Source organism: Larimichthys crocea, chromosome XV (assembly GCF_000972845.2).
Source record: "Larimichthys crocea isolate SSNF chromosome XV, L_crocea_2.0, whole genome shotgun sequence".
In the NCBI taxonomy this organism is placed as follows: Eukaryota; Metazoa; Chordata; class Actinopteri; family Sciaenidae; genus Larimichthys; species Larimichthys crocea.
The window spans coordinates 6,120,186-6,141,870 of NC_040025.1; the positions used below are offsets into that span (position 1 = coordinate 6,120,186).

Consider the following 21,685-nt stretch of genomic DNA (forward strand, 5'->3'; position numbering starts at 1 on the left):
TATATAAGAAAAAAAAGCAACATCCAGTCCTGCTGTCATGTGTTTGTGCCAGCAGTTCTTTTACTGTAGGCAACGTCACGGCCACGAGTTTGAGATCCTCTTGCTGCTCTCGCACCTGTGGCTTGAAAACAAACAGCATGCAGTAGAAACACGGTGTACGGACAGTGCAATCTAGAGCAGAGAGGGTCTTAGGAGGCGCGAGCCGGCCCGGTCCCGGCCTAGCTCGGCCCGTTTTGATTGACAGCTTTGTAGAGCCTGAACCCGTTTGCAGCCCGACGTTATTCAAATGTGCGCGTATGGCATAACAGTCAAGAATGAGTCGAAATGCATCACATGATCGCTAATTTACCACGCAAGTCATAACGCGAGCCTGGCCGATTCAAATGATAAAAATTATGCCCGAACCGGTCCCGACGGGTTCAGGCAAAGATTCCCAGCTCTAGCACAATCATGCTTGGAAGGAAAAAGAGAGTGAACGTGTGGTCCCATTTCCATTATTTAGAAGCAGAGAAAAAGTCACAATGCCTCGTTTTGACGGACGGGAATATGTGCGGGAAGAAAATTGCTGGTAAAAATACCACCAACCTGAAAAGGCACATTAACCTTATCCACCCAAATATTAAGGTAAGCTAACTGGTCTGGCACGCATCTGAATGCATTGGTAAGCTAATCCTAGCAGCTAGCATCCATGCAAGTAGGTCCAAGTAGCCACTCAATAAGGTATATGTTAGCTGTGCAACACAAGTGAACTAGAATTAATAAACAAATAAAAAATATTCCTGAAATAAATAGAAAAAGACTAAAATGTTTTGACTAAAACTGGACTAAAATACTCTGTGTTTACATTTGACTAAAACTAGACTAAAATTTAGAGTCTTTTAGTCGACTAAAATATGACTAACAAAAATGATTTGTGAAAGACTAAAAGAGACTAAGACTAAGACTAAATTGAAAAATGGGTGACAAAATGAACACTGAGGCTGAGCGATGATGCCATATCCAGGTCTTATAAGTCCTAGAGTTTCACGCAGCTACATCTAAGAGACACATAGGAAGTTGATGCCCTGAAAACTATAGTCAGACTTATATCTTGCAGGAAGAGGCATCACAGGCTCCCTTTCAATTAGAAACATAGTCAAAGTTTGGTGGATGTAGTGAGTTCCACTTTCTTATAACTTTTGCTGAAAAGGAAATTTGAAATGATATCCAAACCTTTCATGTCATTATCTGTCTTTCTGTTTTTAATTTTCATCCATAATTAAATTGCTAATTTTTTTCTGAGCTAATCAGACAATTTTGTAGATATGTTACAATTAACAATTATATAATTCAGTGACACGTTGCAGTAACCAACATGAAGACAGTAAGGGTCGTCAGCAGGAGTTCAGAAACAGGCCCGTAACAAAGACGTCAACACTTGAAGAACATTTTGGTCAGAAACTAAAACAAAGGTCTCAAATTTTTAATGATTTTATTCCGGATTTTTCACATTTGTTTATTAAGTCACCTGTTCAATCATTTTGTGTACATATTATTTTGCATCATTATGGTATAGATAGTGTTTCATAAAGAATAATACCTTTATTTATTTATTATGTTAGTATGATATGTACATTTAAACAACTCACCCACCATATAATTCACTTCTAGAGTGAAAACTCAGTCAGATCAGATCAGATTACAATTAATCAGTGTTATTTCAAAATATATTCTTGAGGGTATTTTTATGGTTTTATCAAAGATTCTGACTGTAGATGACAAGAAACAAGGACATGCAGAACAGTCGCTGTTCAGTTTTTGGATGGCATCTTAAACTCTAATCCACAGAGATGACCTCACTGACCTTTAATTATATCACAAAAACTCTTCAGGTAAGAAACGTTTAAACTTATATCTGAATACTGAGGGATGACCTCACTTATATGTTTAATATTTCTGGACAGACATTTCTTGCTTCTTGGCTGGCATACACTGATATACTGTAATCTGATTACAGCCATACAACCTGATACATATCCTAACATCAGATCAATATAATGGAATCATTAGAAATAAGCTTTAGAAATTGCATTTACGGTTTTAATACAGCAACTATAATGTGACCTGCTGTACAAGTCACTACAAGGCAAATTTACAACAATTTAGTCATTCAAAGCTCGAGCAGTGTGCTCTGCTGTAATCTGCCTGGAAAGTTGCAGAACCAGTTTCTTTGTCTCCTCAGTGCTGCTCCCTGAGCACAGCCAGGTGTACGATAACTACTATGGAGAACATCCCATTATAAGCCCACTCCTATCCTTTTACAGCGACTTTTCTCAGCACTTGCATCAACCCTTGGACAGTCTGTCCCACCATCCTGCATACCAGGAAGTTGAACTTTGCTCTCAGTGAGGGGAGGAGCCGGGTTTTCCCTTTTCCCTCCTCCTTTAAACTCTGGAGCTATACTTGCAACTTGTTGCAGATGGAAAGTGGATGGTGCGGGAAGCACTTTGCTGCTTGGATTAAACCACTAACGCGAACACAAGGAGAGTCTGGGATTTTCACAGGTAAGACACAAACTTGACTGGATGCATGCACCTTGTGTTTCGTCAGACGTTTGACACCAAACTACAGTGTTTGGAGACAAAGCCAAGGCGTGATTTGGAAGACATGACATTAAAAACACTGCAGTGATCACAGCTGCTGCACTTTGTCACGTTTAAACTGGACGCTTTGTTGTCCTAACAAGTTCCCTTCAGAACAGCTCACTGAGAGAGAAAGGTAATTGTCTTCCTTGACATTCAGCTTATGCAGCAGTCAGTTCAGGTGAAGGTTTCCCTCAGCACTGTTGTGTTTGTGGATTCTGCATGAAATTAATTAGCACAAAATTCACCACACCTGACTGAGGAGAGCAGACCTGATTCTTAGAGGCCATCAGATGATGATAACACATAGATAACATCACCACACATGCATGGGTACATGAAATCATAGCCATGACAGTACACAACTCATGTGGTACTGCATCATTTCAATCATATGAGGAGAAGAAAATTAAATACAGATATACTTTCTACAGGATGTGCATGTTGTGAAACTACATTCAGCGGTAACCGAAACTGATAATGTTAGTGAACTTTATTCTTGTATTTTTGTGTTGAAAGAACAGTTAATTTAAAGTTTTCACATTAGTCTACAGAGCATGTTATCTGTGTGGACTGGACCGTGACCACTTATACTGTAACAGCTTGGCCCAAATACACAAACCGATACAGCCTTACTATCCTCTGTTGATATTTTATATTTGTAGGCTCAGTTCAGATCCACTAACACAAATTACATGTGCAATCACGTCCCTTTACGAATGGTGTGCGTCAGTGAAACAGCATCAAACATTATTGTTTTTATATTTTACATGTGACATTTCTGAAAATCAAATGTGCCTATGAAGCGAAATGTGATATCATGTATATCATGTGACTGCAACTTGTTAATTTATCCATCTATGTAATGTATGTTCAGTGAAATGGTGTTTTACATGATGAATTTTTGAAAACATTCATATGTGCCTACGTCATGTTACATGATGTGCAATGGTATATCATGTGATTAATGTTCACATATGCTATTTCTAAAAAAAAATCACATGTGGCTGTCATGTGAATTCATTGTATGGGCAATATTCAATGACATAAAGAATGGACAGAGCATGAGTGATGTTTCGAAGCTGAAAATATGCAACGCTGGCCGCTGCCATGTTGGCTCTACCGCTTCTTCTGCCTCCTGGCTAATCTAATTATTGGTAACTTTAGGCCAAAACCGTCGTCTGAACCCAGCTGTAAACATGTTTATTCCTGCTGTGAAGTTTTTAGCACTTCCATATCGGCTTCATTTCCCAGCCACGGATGTTGCCGCTTGTAAATATTATGATGTAATGACAACACACTGAAAGAGGCCAGCATCATTTATTGTTTTATGGTACTCAGTAATTGACATGTGTTAGTGAAGCTGAGCCTGAAAGTCTAACTTATGAACAGAGCATAGTAGGGATGTAACAGTTTGTGTATTTGTATCAAACTGTCACAGATTGGGGAGGGGGTCACGGTCCACTGCTCGCAGCCGCAGATTACATGCTCTGGAGATCGATATGGAACCGAGGAATCTTTTAGCCGTACGCTGTACTGAGTGTAGAACACCAAGCGAGTCAGTCACACTGTGGCGAGCACAAATGAATCGCCCGTCTGCATTCTTTAGAGCGCCGCCGTGTTAGATTAAGGGGTTGTGTGTGTGTGTGTGTGTGGGTGGCAGGTTGTTTATTAAGCAACATCCTTAAAAGACCCCAAAGACACACACTACCGGTGAAAAACACACCCACGTGCAGGGAACTGGAAGGAAACAGGAGAACAGAGGCAACACCTGCTGTGGAGACACTGAGGAAGTCATGTCCATAATAACCTCAGACAACATCTGTTTCAGCTGCAGTGTCAAGAGTGTGTCATGTCTGGGATACACACTGAACCACACACACAGATGGACACATACAGACATACAGTCAGCACACTTTCCCCTGTGTGATATCACACAGGTTGGTTGTTGATAGGAGGAGGTGCCATGAATGCTCAAAGTACTTCAGGGGCAGAAATTCAGCCCCTGAACAGCTTTTATAAGCCCTTGTTATCATTGAGTGGATTCCAGAACTCTTTGAGGGGTTCATGAGGTCCTTGTACAAGATTTAGAAGTCACACCGAGGGATTTCTAGGGGATATCTGAGTCATCAAAAAGTTTGTTTGTTGAAGAACTTGACAATGTTTAACTGACAAAGCGGGCATATGAGTTATGACTCAACAAAATGGACTTCCTGGATCTAATTTCAAGTCTCAACAGTACCTGAAGCAGCACACCCCCACCAACACAGCCCATTGCATTGTTTTAACACAGGGCTGATTTCTAATCTAAGCAAACTTTAACCACAGAGCTGGCAGATCAGAAAACACTACAACGCTGCAGCTGATGTCATCCTGCTGATAGTCAGATCGGAAAACACTAGAACTGATTTTCTGTGATGGTTGGAGGGCACGAACAAATTATGTCACCCTGATGACAGTCGGATAAGAAGATGGTAATATTCTTATTTTCATTTGTATAAGAAAGCTTTTATTTTGAAGGCCTCAGTACGCTCCAAAAAGCTTCTCAGGTTAGTTAACAGGTTCTGAATGGAGGAACTTTCCAAAACAGACCCACTTAGGTCGGTCAGGTTTTTGGTTTCTCTTTTGTTCACTCTGGCCCGGCTCTCTCATCCATACCATAGCAACTAAAACCCACAACAGCCCACATCATAGCAACACTTACAATTCATGTAACCATATACCCACAGCACTCCCATGTAACATTACGTATTTACAAAAAGCGATCAAGGCATGAGGGAGTGTTGCTATTCAGCAGCCTAACCGTCTGTGAAAAAAAACTGTCGCTGAGACGGGAAATTTGATGCTGCAGTTTTTTTAGACAGAACTGAGATCAGTCTATGAACAGGATGGCTGCTCTGCTTAATGATGTGATGGACTTTCTCTTATATAAACATCCAGGAGTAATTCTGTGCCAATGATTTGATCAGATTTTAGCCTTCTCACAGTCTTGTTTAGTTTGTTACAGTCCTGTGCAGTCAGGCTATGAAGCAGCCTGCCAGCACACTCTCAATGGTGCATCGGTAAAAGTTCACAGGAGCCTTTGTTCCCCATACCAAAGGCACCTCACCAAGAACAGCCTCTGATGTGCCTCCTTGAGGATGCCCTTAGTATTAAGGAGCTGTGTGAGTGTGTCGCTGCCATCTTGGCAGCCCTGGCTCCATCTGACGTGGAGCATGGATGAGCTGAGACGGGCTGAATGAAGTCTGGTTACTAAAGTTCTATAATAATATGTATGATGTTTATAAATCTATAATCATCTTCAGTACAGTTGTCATGAATGTTGGACATTTTAACATATTGTTTCAAGGTACTGCCGTTTTTGGAACTTCCATGTTGGCCTTACTCACAGCCACAGAGGTTGCTGCTTGGTCTTGACACCACTTCCACCTGACATCATCACTGTCTCTTGTATCAGTCAGTATCTGTCACTGTGTTGCCATAACACACACACACACATTTCAACAGTATTAGTTATGTTACAGCGGTTATTTCCTCCTTACTAATTTTGTTACAGAAAAAGGGTGTGTAGTCTTGATGACTTATGTCCTCCTTTTCTAAACTTACAGCAAGACAGGTTAAATCATGGTGATGAACAGGGCAGCTAAAGCAGTACAGCCTGCCTATCAAAAAAATAAAATATCCAACTGCACCTGCCAAGAACAGACCTCTGATTTTAACGGTTGTTGTTGGGATGATTGGATCAGAAACAGAGCTATAATCATTAAACAACATTTTCACACAAGTATTTTTCTTTTCAATGTGGACAAAAATATTCAGCAGTAATATACAGTACAGTACAGGCAGTATATGTGTTCAGAGTACATCTATTGAAGCCCTCGGCGTAATGTAAGTAATCTGCCTGAGTGACCTGAAAGCATGAGACGAACCACGTTCTCCACACAGACTGTTTGAAGTCAGAGAATACGTATTGTACCATATGACTTTTTTATGAGGCCATAAGGTAAAACAAACAGGGGTTTGTTTGGCACTGATACGGCTGTGCACACTGAGCTGTATGCCACATAGTCAGAAACTGGCCTGCTTCAGACAAAACACCACAGGTTAACACAGGAAATGCATTATGGTTTTTGTTGTTTAAGCGTTAGTTTATTTGTCAAAGTACATTTTTTGATCACGGGGAGGACTACACGGGCTGCAGAAACATTAGAAACACAGATTTGAACAAGAAACGGTGCATTTTAAACCAGAGGTGTGGAGTATGAAAGATGTGAATGTTTATCAGGCAAGAAGGGTCTCATGAAATACACCACTGAGTTGCATTGTGGGAAGGATCCATGGATTTTAGAGATTGACCGGATAACTCAACCTCTGCTGCTCGGATTTTCCTCAGCTTTATAGAAGTGTACAACTAAATAAGTGGAATGACTCAATAACATAATGACTGTGGCTGCTTGCACAGGATTTGGTGTTGTACATTTTACAGTAGTAAAGCAGGTAAACGGGTCACAAGTATATTTTTTACTATGCCATGTTGTTGCTTACTGTAGGTCTTTTTAAAGGTTACTCATCCAGGAGGAAATAGTCCAGTTGTTAAGGACTATTTTAAGTTGTATATGAATCCACATTTGGTGCTCTGGTGTGTATCTGGGGCAGGAGGACAGTGTGTGTGTGGGACTTAGGTAAAATAAACGACAGTGTGTGTTCATGGTAATAAAGAAACATGTCACCCGGCTCAACAGTGATGTGATTTAATGGTTCTGGGACAACAATGGAGCTCGATGCACAGAGAAATGAGATACACCAGGCTTTGGTACACACACACAATACTTGTTAGTAGATACATTCAGCATTGGTTTGGGGTTTTCACAGGGTTTGTAGACAAAAAGAAAAATATATCACAGTGAAGCATGAGCTTTAGTAAACTGAAGGATTTATTGAAACAGTGTTTCAGAACTAATGCTCTCTCTGGCTGTAATTTATTCAAAGTGTATATTTTTATCAAAAAGCGTGACGTTTTTCTCAGCGTGACGTTATCTTTCTCAGCCGATTGCTCTATTTCCTTCCAATGAATATCAAATAGATTTTTCACATCTGTGGTTAAAAAAACAAAAACAATTTATGATGTTTTGACTCCATGTCTGCCATAAACCTCAGACAAGCATCTGAAAACAAGCAACAATCCATTTCTTTTTGCCAAATTGTTTATGATGTTACATTACAGGAAGAGTTCAACATTTTGGGGAAATATGCTTTTTAGCTTTCTTTCCTGGAATGACATGTTTCTCAGTCTGAGTCAGTCCATAATTAGACATGTTGCATTTTGTTCACATTTAACAGGCTAATCAATTCACGTTCATTAAGTTGCAGCCAATTACTTTTTACATTTCCGTTTGTGTAGACCAATCAAGCACATTAACATAACATGTTAATTTTTCATTAGTGAGCTGTTTGTTTTGTTTTTTTAAAATGTTGGAGAGAGCCAGGCTTGTTGTTTCTAACACTTTCAGTTAACTGGGCTTGGCTAACCTCAGCATTTCCCAAATTTTCTTTTAACCAGTTGTCTGTTACTAATAAACATTGTTCTTAGTGTGTTTATGGTATTGTGTGACTGTAAAAGCTATTTTGAGGAGGACTGTTTACGACGTTAACTGTCATCAGCTAAAATACTCTGAATCATTAACATAACCTGATGACTTCCTATTCTGCCAACTCTGTGGCAAACAAACAAGTAGCAGCATGTGTAAGTCCGTAAGTGTATGTAGTGACACCACCCAGCCGTCATTACATTAGAAAATCAGGCGCAGCTTAAACACTGAGCAGTGGAAATAGCAATTAATGTGTCTGAAGTGTGTAATTACAGCTGCAGCACATCTATATGAAAGTGTTCAAACGGAGACGCAGGTTTAAACACAACAAAACTGCATTGCACACGTACAGACCACACATTATGATCTTTCTTTGAATATGTCATGGTGGGAATCTCATTAACCTATGTCCCCTCCAAAAAACTCCAATATCCTAGTGTACTGTTTCTGTAAGTTTAGAAAATACTTCCTGACCTTTTCAGAGTAGCAGTTTATTCCTTTTTTCCAGTAAATAATTTCCATCTTTGCATCTGGTTGCGAGTCACTATGACCTTTACAAATACGCAGCCCACATGCCAGCTCAGTTGTAGCGTCTGGTTGACCATATAGGAAGAGAAACCACATCTGACTTGGAAATGAGACGTGAGATAAGTTACCGTTTGACTGTCAAATGCCTGTTGGTGGAGTAAAGGCCTCGGGTCCGTGGAGAAGAATTTACTGAATGCTATACTAAATGTTTCTCATGGTAATTTTGACACCTGACTTAAATTTAGTCTTAGTCTTTTGTTAAAAATACATATTAGTTTTTAGTAGTTTATTAGTCTAAATGACATTTAGACATTTAACCCTCCAGTGAAGTTTTAGTTGCATTTCCAGTGTGCATTTAAACTTCTGAGGAACATGATGCCATCTTTGACAGCAGTTATGATTTTGTGTTAGCTTGCCATTAAAAGAAACATGCCCACAATGCTGATCTGTTCCATCCTCAGCATAGCTTCATATCCCACCATGTTTCAGACATGGAGCATTTTTTCCGCCAGACTTTGTAAACTTGCTCAGATTTGGTCATTTCCCCTTGGTTTACATGCTTTTATCATGAGTAAGTAGGCTACGAAGTTTCCCTTTTGTCTGTTTCTATCATTAGGAGTCTGCACAGGGTGTCATCTACATTCCATCTACATTTCTTCTGGGATGCTTCTGAAATGCACTGCAGCATTTTTGGTGGAATCACAAACATTGTCTTGCAGGCGCAATCAGCCAGAACGTGTTGTAACCATGCCCGATTGCCCATGCCTTGCTGAATGATCTCTTCTCTTGACGAGGATGACATTTTTAGATGACTATATAGCTTTGTTCTCTCACTGATATCAATAAGACATGTCTAATTTCTGTGTTTCTGCCAGATTGTTTACAAAACTAGTACCTGTGACAGTTCGGTCTGTTAATCATTGCCTGAGATGAGTCTTTACCAAAGTCTGGATGTTAATGAGGCTATCCTAACAAAAACACACCCTTACTTTAGGGCACAGCTTTTGCACATGCATGCAAAGCCCTGACATGCCCACGCCCATGTCAGTTTTTTTCAAAAAGCTGGACTAAGCACTCGGTTACTGCAACAGTCCAAGTCTGTGTTGTCCTCACATGCTCACACTTTTCTTTGACGCATTTGGAGAAATGCCTGTAACCTGAGATGTCTGCAGAGTTTGTAACACAGAACCTGATTACAGTTGTGGCAAACAGATATAACTGAAAATGCAAGTGGGCTTCACTTTCTTCTGATTTTAGAAGTGGCAGTGTTTATTGGAGGTAAACATCACCAATGACCATGAGCTTTGGATCAGCCAAAGTGACTGTAATGAGTTTCCTTCTTAGTGTGGCTGTATGGGCTCAGCTTTAGAGTTAGGGTCAGGAGCTTGAACATCCCGAAGGAGCTCAGATTTGAGCCACTGCTACTTCTTGTTAGAAGAAATCAGCTGAGAAAGTTGGGGAAACTGGTTAAGATGCTTAAGATGCATCTTAAGATTAAGATGCGCCTTCATTTGGAGGTTTTCTGGGCACATCCAACTGGGAGTAGACCCTGGGAGAGACCCATAACTCACTGGAGGGAATACATATCTTAGGTGGCCTGGGAATTGCTTGTGATCCTTCGGGAGGATCTGGAAAATATTTGCTGGGGAGAGTTTTGGAATGCCTTGCTTACCCTACTGTCATCGCAACCCAACCATGGATAAGCAGAAAAAGGTTTTAGTACTGGACAAATTTAAAGTTTGAACTGATGACAACAGACACTTTTATTGCTGTTTCAGAGACTTTTGCTGCCTCCCTGCGCTCTGCTCCCACCCCTGCCCTGTACTCTTTAAGGTTTGTCCCAAATGATATTTAAAGCAGGTTCAGTGATGTGGAAGTGTGATGTGTGTGAATAGACTGAAGCTTTCAATTGTTTTTCTTTGTCACACTTATTCATTCTCTCTTGCCTCAGTAGGAAGAAGAAAGCCTTGTAACCCCTTTGTTTGGCCTCCTGACAGAGAACAGCAGGATTGGCACACATTCTGAAAGACTTATTTTTTTTAGATTCCCTCATCCTGTTTTGTCTTAGCTAGGTCAACTTTACAAGAAATACAATAAATGTGTGTGTGCGTGTGTGACTTCTTGACTTCCCAGCGATGAACACACCACGTACACTCTGTGACATGCTGCTGGCCAACTGTAATCACCCGACCTTGGCAGCTATGAACGTTTGTGTGGTTGATGGGAAAGCCGGTTCTCTATCCCTTTGTAGAGGCTTGTTTTTCAGCAGGGTGTTGGTTTTCAGCCTCTTTCAGCTCAGTCACTGGGGATTTAACAGCATCGAAACCCAGCACCTCACCTGGGATAAAGACCTGAGAGATTGAAAACAATACAACCTCTCGGGAAAGTGTGTTGCTGCTGGTGTTGGTGCAGTGTGTGGGTGTACATGCATTTATTCATAACAAAGTGAAAAAAATGACTAAAGTAAAAGTTGGGTGTAAAGTATAAAACTGAAAATGGATCAGGAGTGAACATCAAAGAACACAAATGGAAATGGTTTGTCCTTGGATGAAACAAACAATTGCTATTTTGCCATATTATAGATTAAAGCTCAATACCATTCATATCAAATAGGTTCCTGCCCTTTAGAGCTTAAATGTTCTCAGTAAGATTAATAGAATATTTTATCCTGAGCATGAGAGAAAGGGTGTCCAAAATGAATTTCACAACAATGAGGTAATTCCTGGCACATTAATTCCAACCACTTGTTTGAATATGTTGTAGACAGAAGGCAATTCTTGTAGAATTCATGAGCATATATGGCCTCCTGGCATTGCTACAGCAAATATAAAAAGGTCACCATTTGGATACAATATCCAAAGCAAGTTTAGTTGATGTCCAGCCATTTGTTTTCAGTAGACCACAGGCACAACGAAAACCTGTTTCAAATTCCATGGTAAGCAGATTTAGAGATATCTTTCTCAGATAGATAGATAGATAGATAGATAGATAGATAGATAGATAGATAGGTGACCCTCTCATAATTCTCACACCAATTTAAAAAATGTTTACTACCATTTGTACTAGATGCCATAGGAATTGTTTATATTTTATTATCTGGCTTATCATAGCTTTATTTTCTAGTACCTGAAGATACCTGGCGCATTTTTTCTTCCACCGGTTTGGCCTTTGCATCACTTGTGGACGGACTTATCCATCTAATGATTCTAACCTACACGGTAGTCACACGACTACCACAATGACCAGGAAATGACAGTACTTAGTCACAATTAGTTAATGAGATATTTATCAAAAGAGAAGTAATAGTTTATTTGCTGCCCTCTGTGATGAATCATCTTTTGGCATTAGACAACCACGCAACAACAGAGATTAAGCAACATCTCTTTCTTTCCACAGCATGTACTGTACGTCATTGTCATGCACGTCATCTGGAACACCACTGATTACACACTTTTGTGAAACCTCTTGAAGTCATGTGCACTGAATGGATCCCATTGTGTGCAGGGAGCAGTTAGGTGGAGACTGTTGGAGCCATTGTGTTCTTTTGCTTTTGACTGTTGGCCTGTAACAACTAGCCACCGGCAAAGATACTGTATGTTCACATGCTAGATTCCATAAATAAATGAATGAATTTATCAGCCTCCTTTCACACACTCATACTTATCAATAGGTCTGATTCTTATATGGAGCTTGTGTGTGTGTGTGTATGTTTGAGTGTGTGTGTGTGTACATGTGTACTCTCTCTCTCGTTCTCTAACTCACAGGCAGCTTAGGAAAGCAACCAGTTTTACGGTGTGTAACACGCTAGTCACAACAACACCCGGCAGTCCAAACCACAAGCTGAAACACACTGTAGCAGGCTGACTCACCCGTTGACAACACTCTTAATGCATTATTCAAGCTACCATTGTGGCCTTGTCCATTTTAAGAGTTGTCTTGTGCTCTGACACTTCAGCAAACATTACTGTGATTTGCGTGATGTCACGTCTTTTGTCCACAGGGCTGTACAATACACATTATATATACATACATTCATTGCTCCCTGACATTTTAGTCAGTTGCTCTGTTGTGAAACAGAGCTGAAGAGCATGACCATGCTTGATCTTGCCTCGTACTTGCTGTACTTAGCAATAAAAAGGGTGTTGACCTACAGCTAAATGTTACTGCCTTCAGCAACTCTTTTGTTCTATTTTACAGTCATTACTCTTCATAATAGCCTTGCTCAACATGTGGCACTACATGTGAGAATCCACAGTGCAGTCTTCTGCTAAATGATGGACAGCTTTAATGAAGTCAAGCTCAAGTTACCCTTAAAATTATGTCAAACTCATTAGGAGAATAACAGAAATATGTACACTACCAATAATCCGTGCATCAATACATTTGAGTCACTTTTTAGTGAGCACTTGTGCATGTCTTGTAGCTGCACTAACCAATATTTTCAATCATCTCTACAACTAAATGGTAAATGGACTGTACTTATATAGCGGCTTTCTAGTCTTCCATGCAAGGAGCCAACTGCTCATCAGTTTTAGGAGTTAACCATTCATACACATTCACACACCGATGGCACAGCCTTCAGGGGCAATTTGGGGTTCAGTATCTTGTCCAAGGACACTTCGACATGCAGACTGGAGGAACCGGGGATTGAACCTGATCATCTGATTAGTGGAGAACCTGCTCTACCTGAGCCCTCTACAGAGAATGTTTGTGTCTTTCAGCTCATTGTTTTGGTTTTACCGCAACTTTAGCTCAGTCATACCACTGCTATTTTTGACATGCATCAAGCAGTTGATTTTAGAAAAAGAGATTAATCTTTGTACACAACCTGCTCAGCAGCAAACAGCAGACAGACACAGTTATAGACTTACAGGTGTGAGATGGTTGAGACCAAAAACAGAACCTAAAAGAGTGAACGTTGGACTGACATTCATCAGTGGAGACTAACGTAACAACAAATGAATGCTAATGTAGATATGCTGCCTTAAACAAAACAATCAGTTGTAAGGTGTGGACTTAATACATCAATCTCTGTTGTTATGTTGTTGTTGGCCAACCAATGTTTAATTAATACTTACAATGGAACCAATGCGTCACATCTTTTTTAGTGCAAAGTTTGGACAGCTTCATTCATTCATTTATTTATTCATTCAATCATACGAACTATCATCTGGATGATTGTTATATTGTCATATTATTTCAGGTGGCAGTTTGAGCAGATTTACTGCAGCAGCACTTTAGGATTTAAGTTTTTTACTATTTTTTTTATTATTGCAGAGATAATAAAACTGCGATAATACTTTATAGTATAAGTATGACTGTAACAGATGATAAATTCTTTAAAGAACATTGAGAAAATAAACATGAACTGTAGACACTGTTACTAACAACAAGAGTGCTGATGATATCTTCCAGTCAAGCATATAATCTGGAGGACTTGGAAATAGAATCCACAGAACAGCCTCCTGGCCAATCTCTTTATGTATGCCATGCATTTTGAACATCATGGTCATGAAAAACAACCACTGTGATATAACGTGCTGATCTCAATAATGTCATTGTATTAACATGTGGCAGCAAAATGTCCATTCCAAATTGCTTATTCGTGTTTCTCAGTGTGTGATGGCCTCATTACAGGCCTGGACAAAAAGAACAGTGAGGCTTGTGCAGGAAAAGTCACCTCATGTACAGGTCAGGACAAGTCAGAGATAAGTGGACAGACTAGATGCGTATCTCATTTTTTGTAGACACAATCTTGTTCTTGTTATCTTTCTTTGTGTTTTGAAAGCTTAAGCACCTCCTGCATCCAGAAAAATGAGTCACTTCCAACAACATGTTCATTCAGTGATTCACTTACTTCTTTTGGTTAGTTAACCTGCCCACACTTGGGAAGTGTGGTTAGGGGTCAGAATAAAAGTCACACATGTAACTCCACACTGTTAAACTGAGCAGGGTACTTTCCCTTTACACGAACAGCAACACAGTCATTCATTTTGGAATCATGTTCTTGTTTTTCCTTTTAGCTGTGTTTTTGGTCTTCACCGACTCCTGAGCTAAATATCTGGCTCTTTAGCCGCTAAATGCTTTGCTTTCTTCAACAGGTAGTCACTAACTCTATCTATCAGTTGGTGCCAAGTGGGCCGTGCACAGTTGATTTACCAGAGCAGCTGCCTGCTGTGTCTGAAAATGGACCAAAACAGTCAAACTGTGAGCGGTAAAGATGCCAAAACCCTGCCCTGTAAACTTAACATTAGTGATGATTTTCTATTGCTGTGTCACTATTTACACTCTTTGCATTACATGTAATTATTTGATCCATTGTTGACAATGTTATATTGCCACAGCAAGGGTCATATTGGTAAAATAAATGACTGTTAGTCTCAGAGATTAAATTACCACTAAGCCTTTTGGCTTTGCCAAAAACTAGCAGGCCGTCACATATGCTGAATGGCTTCAGCTGCCACTCAACAGTAAAACAATGCCTGAGCTCAACCCTGGTAAACCTGACTAGATTTCTGCAGAACAAATGGACACAAACTGAAACTAAACCAAAACCAGGAATGAGTGTTTTCATTCATTCGTGTCAACAGAAAGAGTTGCTCTTTTACATCTGCCATCTGATAGTTGAATAAATTGACACTTTGACAATATAAATCAGTCCGTCAACTTGTTATCCCAAAGATGAAAGTGACATTAATTCTTTCGATTGGTCACTGGGATCATGACATTACTGCCAAAGGTCTACCCTGAGCTGATCTAAGAGCTGATCAGTTAATCAGTTATTATCCATGATTGAAATTAATCACTACTAATTAATTGATCATTTTCAGGAAAAAAATATCCAAATTCTGTTTTTTGGCTTCTTAAATTTTGTAGTTTCTTCAGTGACAGAGAGTAAACCCAAAAATTGGATTGTGGACAAAACAAGACATTCAAGGACATCAGCACACAAAACATCATGTCTGGAACTTCTTTTGAATTGTTGAGTCATATTTTGTTAGAATCAGCCATTGCTGTAGTGTAGCAATACATTTCCCAACAGTAGCACCAGGTTCCTCTCAAAATGTACCAAATCAGAGTAGACTGAACATCCTGTTGCCCCTGAACTAATGAATTAATGCATTAGTGAATTAGTGACTCTTAAAACACTCAGTACAAAGGGGTTAGATGCTCTCCATTGATGGCTGTTTGGAGCCTACACCATTCACCATAGATGGTTTTCACTCCAAACAGTGAAACATCTTTGAAAACCTGCTCCAGAACTCCAAGGTTCTAACAAATTCCTGAATCAATGAATGGGTGAAAAGCTTCCGACAGCATGTTGACATTGGAATTACCACTTTACATTCCAGCTGTAGTCACACACGTAAACCCAAGCACACACACACTTGTGTATGTGTGTTTGATGGCAACAGGAACGTGCCCGGACCTGCAGCTCAGGCAATCTGACCGCCAACCTATTCAAAACAGTTCTCAACACGTCCGCCAGCCGGCCCACTGTGTCTGGCTAGTCTTCACTGACTCCCAACCCATACATCACACACACATATTGTTCTTCAGCGGGGTGGCGGATCACATACACGATACCAAAGCTTCCAACTTTAAAAGCTGATTTAAAGGAACTCTTCACTGAGAGGTAACTGTATCCCTGTTTATCTAATCTTCACGTGGGAGGGTCTCTGTGTGGTAGATGGTTTGAATGTAGGTAAACAAAAGAAGTTTAGGTAGCAGAGCTGAGGTGAGTCGAGGTGTGGTGTAACATGTCGGGAGGTGTCATGCTCCGGTGTACGCAGGCTGAACTTTTGTCTCAAAGGAATTAATGGATGTCTTGGAATCCTTAAAAAATGTTGTGTTATAGTTTAACCTCAACATTTAAAACTTACATTTATGTTTATGTTCTTTATGTTTTGTACTCCGTTGTGTCATCTCTGTCTCCATCTACAGTTTTGTGTCAGCTCACTGCTGCCTCTGATTTTGACCTGCTTGATCTGAATCATTGAACATATGTGACTAAAGTTTGAGCAAGCCCAAAGGGCGGCATAGAGTGACCTTCAGTGACCCCTGACAGTCTACAGTCATCAGGGCTAGAGCTGGTTATATGTATTCATGCACGCTGAGAGAGGGGCGATAAAGTCGGATGCTGTTGTGGAGAAATTGCTGAAGTCAAAGGTCAATGGTGAGGTCAGGAATGAAGAAAGTGTTCAGGAGCCTCTGATGTCTTATGCTGTATTATGTATTGATGCTTGATCAAGGAGAATTAGAGACACTCTCAAAGTTCATCAGAAGTGCCTGAGTCGGTCTCACATTCTTCCCAACTCATCCTGGTGGATAGACTTTAAACCCCAAGATAACACCACAAATACTACACGCCCAGAATTAGTCAAAGAGAATGTTTTTATTTATGCAGGTGTTATTGTCAACATATTCTAGTCGGGAGACACAGATGTCTGTTTATGTCAATAGGAACATCAATGGCAAGCTATCTATTATGCCTCGGAAAGCAGCAATAGGTCTCTTTGACCCTGGCCACCACAGTGTTGAGATAGACTGGCACCTACTGTTCTCAACCAAAGCCAAACAATTAATACTGCTGAGGACCTCAAGGCCCGCACGTGACCTTGTGTTACCTAAGGATAGAAAATTCCATAACATATGCTATTTTTAAGCTGATATATGGGCTTGTTATTAGTGTCTTGTTGTGTCCATGCATCATATGGTTTTGTACAACCGATCACATGCACTGGAGAACATATGAATACAACACTGGGACTCTATGGCTGCTTAATATGAGAGTGTTGGGGAGCATACTACATATGTGAAAACGTTATAGTATATATAGTATATATAGTTGTATTTATTACTTATTGTTTTATTTAGTCAGTCAGTATCTGTTGGGTCTGAAGACTCCAAGTTTGAAAATGTAGAAAAACTCTGTGGGTGTAAAGGAAGTTTGTTGGACTTCTCCTCATCTCTGCTGCAGGCTAATTTTGCTGCATTGATTTTGATAACTTTTTTTTTTTGTAAAGCTGCCTCGAGTCAGACTGTGTTACCGGAGTGCAATGGTAAATCGGTGGAGTTCTTTTTTAAGATGCATTGATAGATTTTTTTAAGCCACTTGGGGCTGACAGAATAAACTAAAAAACACCTCATGAATACAGTATATCATTGTTGGGTACCATGTTAGCAAACAGTTGCTGTTTTACACACCCAGCGTGGTCTCCATCAACTGTTTAGCTGCACAGCTCCACTATGTTCACCAGTTGCTGATTTTTGATTTTGTTGGTGTACAGTTGTTGGTTGTTGGTGTACAGGGGTTTAGAGGTTTTTATTGCTGTCTGTTATGTCTCCTCTCATGTGCTTTATAATATGTTTATGTGCTGGGTTCACCTCGACATGTGTGTGATGACTTAGGCTACCTGTTGGTTTTATTCAAGTGTCCCAGTGACTGTGTGACAGTGAGCCACCATGCACAACATCAGGACCCTGGAAGTGAAACAGCTAAATGGAATTCATCATCATAATTTCATTGTTTCATTCTTTTCCAACCGCCAAGTGTCAAAATGTCTTTTGTGAAAACATTGGATTGTGTGTTTGTGCATGTGTGTTTATTTATTTATTTATTTTACAGTGTATTTGGTTTTTACAGCTTTATTATGATTCATATTTTCAAGCAAAGCTCATGGTTTAACATTGTCCATGCAAGACTTGTACAGGGGCAGGGTTTTCAATGACACACATGAAATCTGTCAGACACTGCAAACACGTGTAGTATTTGTTCCCATGTGTTGTTTGTCTTCAGAAGTCACGTGAAGTCTCATGTGTCTTATGCCTCCCCCCCCTCTGTTTCTGTCTCTGTCTGTCTCCACTGCTGTAGGTGACTGCTGCAGCTCAGAGCCTGCCTGGGACTGAAGTTTGGACCAGAAAGACTTTTTTAAGTGATGACTTCTGACAGCCGTCCTTCATCTTGATCTGCTTTTCACAGAGGAAACACAGAATGTTCTTTTGGCCTTCGCAGTGTCTTAACACTGATAAAAACATGTAATTTGAGGATCCTGTCAAACGTCTTTTCTGGAATGTGTCTGGGAGTTTTCATCAAAGACTTCCTTCTATGATTGGTCTGATAGCTTGCAAGCTTAGATAGTAACACGACTGAAGTTTAGTTTGACGAATCTTCTCAGGCCACATCTACTCCTTGATCCCAGGTTCAGTGATTTATGGAATATTTTTGACAATGAGATACTATATTTCTTGAGCTCCATTTTTGGTTACTTTTAACCACTGGATTTTATAAGAGGCACTTGCATACAGACTATTTGGAGTGTGGAAAAATCGGAAACTGAAAAACACTGCACGATTACTCGGATTTCCATCCATCATCATCCCTCGGCAGTCATGGATTCTGTGGCAGCTAGAATGGCCATGGTGACTGACTCCCCCAACCCGTCGCTGAGGTCCAGGACGACAGTGACAACAGATGGCGACTCTTTTGTGAGCACTGCCAGCCTTCCCTGCAGCCACTTCCTGTCCGCCAATGTCATCAATGTTGGTAAGTGATTGCCTCTGCGACCCGTGTGAACCCTGTGCATGCTGATGAGTGCTTGTTTCATTGAGGCAGGCTGACATTGTGCAGAGAATCCGCCTGTAAGTGCAAATGTGTCAGCTCTCATGTTGTGCTCTGGATAGTGCTGTTTAACTTCATGCATGTTGTTGGCTTGCTGAAATCAAACACCCGCCTCCAGACAGTGTCTGGAGTCTGATGGAGATGTAATAGAGGTGAGAAGAAGAGATGATTGCGTCAAAGAATGGTGGACATGTTGGTCCTCCACATAGTAGTGCAGCTGTGGCACTATCTAACCACAAACAGCAGATTTACTCAGCAGCTGAAGTGATGCTGTCACATAAACAGGAAGAAGCACCTACCCTCATTTCATATGGTCCTAAACAAAGCAGAACATGCAGGCTGGAGTTTATCTGATCCCTGATCAGTTCTACTGAGCGGGTGAGAGATGTGTTCATGATGGCAGTCTAAGAGAATACTTTATTTATCTTTTATGGAGTTAATTTTAACTGACACCCTAAGCATGGTTAAAAAATAGCTGGGACCATTCAACTTTGATAAAAGACCACTGGCACCAACTTGAATGATCTTGGCCAGAGTGCCACTCAGAGGACAAATGAGACTTTCATCATTTCACCAATGCAGAGTTTCGACTCTTGCCATCAGGGACGAGGTACACTTTCCTTAGCAGGGCCAAGTCAAACAGATTTGAGAGCATTCGTGCCCTCAGTAGGGGGATCCATGTTTGAATACATGCTTTTGCACTACCAGTTTCCTGTTTTCTGTCAAGTTGCGCAGACAACAGCTGATCCTGAAGAAAGAGTCTGAATGTGATGATTATGAGACAAGATGTGATGACGTCATAGGAGTGACATTTGGACATCTATCCATGACAGACACTGTAAAGAAAGTTATGACAAAAGTACATTTCACTGATTTGAAAAAGGTGTGTGTGATGTCTGTGTGTTTAGTTTGGACTCTGAGTAGAAGCGGTGTGTAAATAGTAAATTGTGTCTCAGCGAGGCGATAGAGGTGGGAGGTGAATGTTACATTATTGTTGGAATTGGAGGCTGAGGATGCTGCAGCAACGCCTGCTGGCCTGCGTGGAACACAAATATCAATGCATTTGTTCTAAGTTGTGTTTACGTGCTTGTGTATGCATTTTATTGTGGTAGATTCAAAGTAAAAACTATAAATATAGTTATAAGTCTCCTGACATCACTGCGTGGTTTCACCTCACTTGCTCCACTAACTAGTTAGAGGAAATTAAATGGTGCAGAGCAGAATTCTGCACTGCAGCTTAATCGAGAAAAAGTACATTTTCATGCTGGAGATCCGAATGCTGCATAAATAATGAAATTATTGCAAAGGTCAAGTGGGTCTCTGTTTCTCAACAGACTTATTTTCTTGCTCAGCTACTGCAGTGGCTCAACTTTATTTTATTGTGTGACTGAAAAGAACACGGTATTCTGCAGACACAAGATAAGTTTAACATTTACAATATCATTTGAACTTTTTCATCTCTTTTTGAGATGAAGACGCACAGATGAATGTGAGTAGCGCATGACCCTCTGACATAAACCAGCTATGCACTAACATCAACACGTTTCTGTCAGAGCTTGTATATAATTTACACTTATAATAAATACGTCAGGTCAAAAATGTATATAAATCATTTGACATTTGGCTTTGTAATTCTTACAAAGCTCTGATTCCAGATCAGATGTTGGAGTGAACACTGCTCCAGGATAAATGATTAAAATGAGGGAATCACATGCTAATAAATGTATTTAATTGTTTCCTTCATTTGGCATTCATTGTTTCATTACTGTGCTAAAGTAATGAAACAGAAACAGACAAACTCAAATTAAAGCAACGCTTTGTTTCTTTAATTGTGAAACATTTCACAGCCAACTGATAAAACAATGAAATCAAATATAAATGTAAATAAGAGAGAATGAAACTTTCACAATAACTGTGTAAACACACACTACAAGATTTTGAAATCAAATAAAAAAGCTAAGGAATATTATTCATTTATTGCAATTGCACTTTGTGATTCACTAACAGGCCAAGATTCCACTTTGAGTTTAGTAAAGTAACTCATTTTATCTGAAGCACTTAACTTTCTATCGAGTTGTGCCTCAGGGAGACACTAATGATGATATGTAAAGCACATTGAGGATAATACGATGACCGAATAAGGAGAGATAAACCTGGTGGGGATGTTAAAACGAGATAATAACTTCTTGCACTGCACACAGAGATAGCAGCGACAGTGTTCCACAGATAGATATACTGCAGATGGAGATTCACTCTCCATTGGATGCAGTATTGCAGTGGTCTTTTTAAACTGTATTCTATTGACCGGTCACTCTGCTACAACCTGC

The 21,685-nt window shown here is 40.1% G+C and overlaps 1 protein-coding gene across 1 annotated transcript in view; it reads left to right on the forward strand.

Moving 5' to 3' along the window:
* The first annotated feature begins 2,455 nt into the window (after positions 1-2,455).
* plch2a (phospholipase C, eta 2a) overlaps positions 2,456-21,685 on the forward strand; it is a 176,615-nt gene continuing 157,385 nt past the window's right edge. Inside the window, exons 1-2 of the mRNA XM_019265044.2 lie at positions 2,456-2,543; positions 18,612-19,283. Coding sequence (XP_019120589.2) covers positions 19,130-19,283 — 154 coding nt within the window. The 5' untranslated portion in view covers positions 2,456-2,543; positions 18,612-19,129. The remainder of the gene's footprint in view (positions 2,544-18,611; positions 19,284-21,685) is intronic.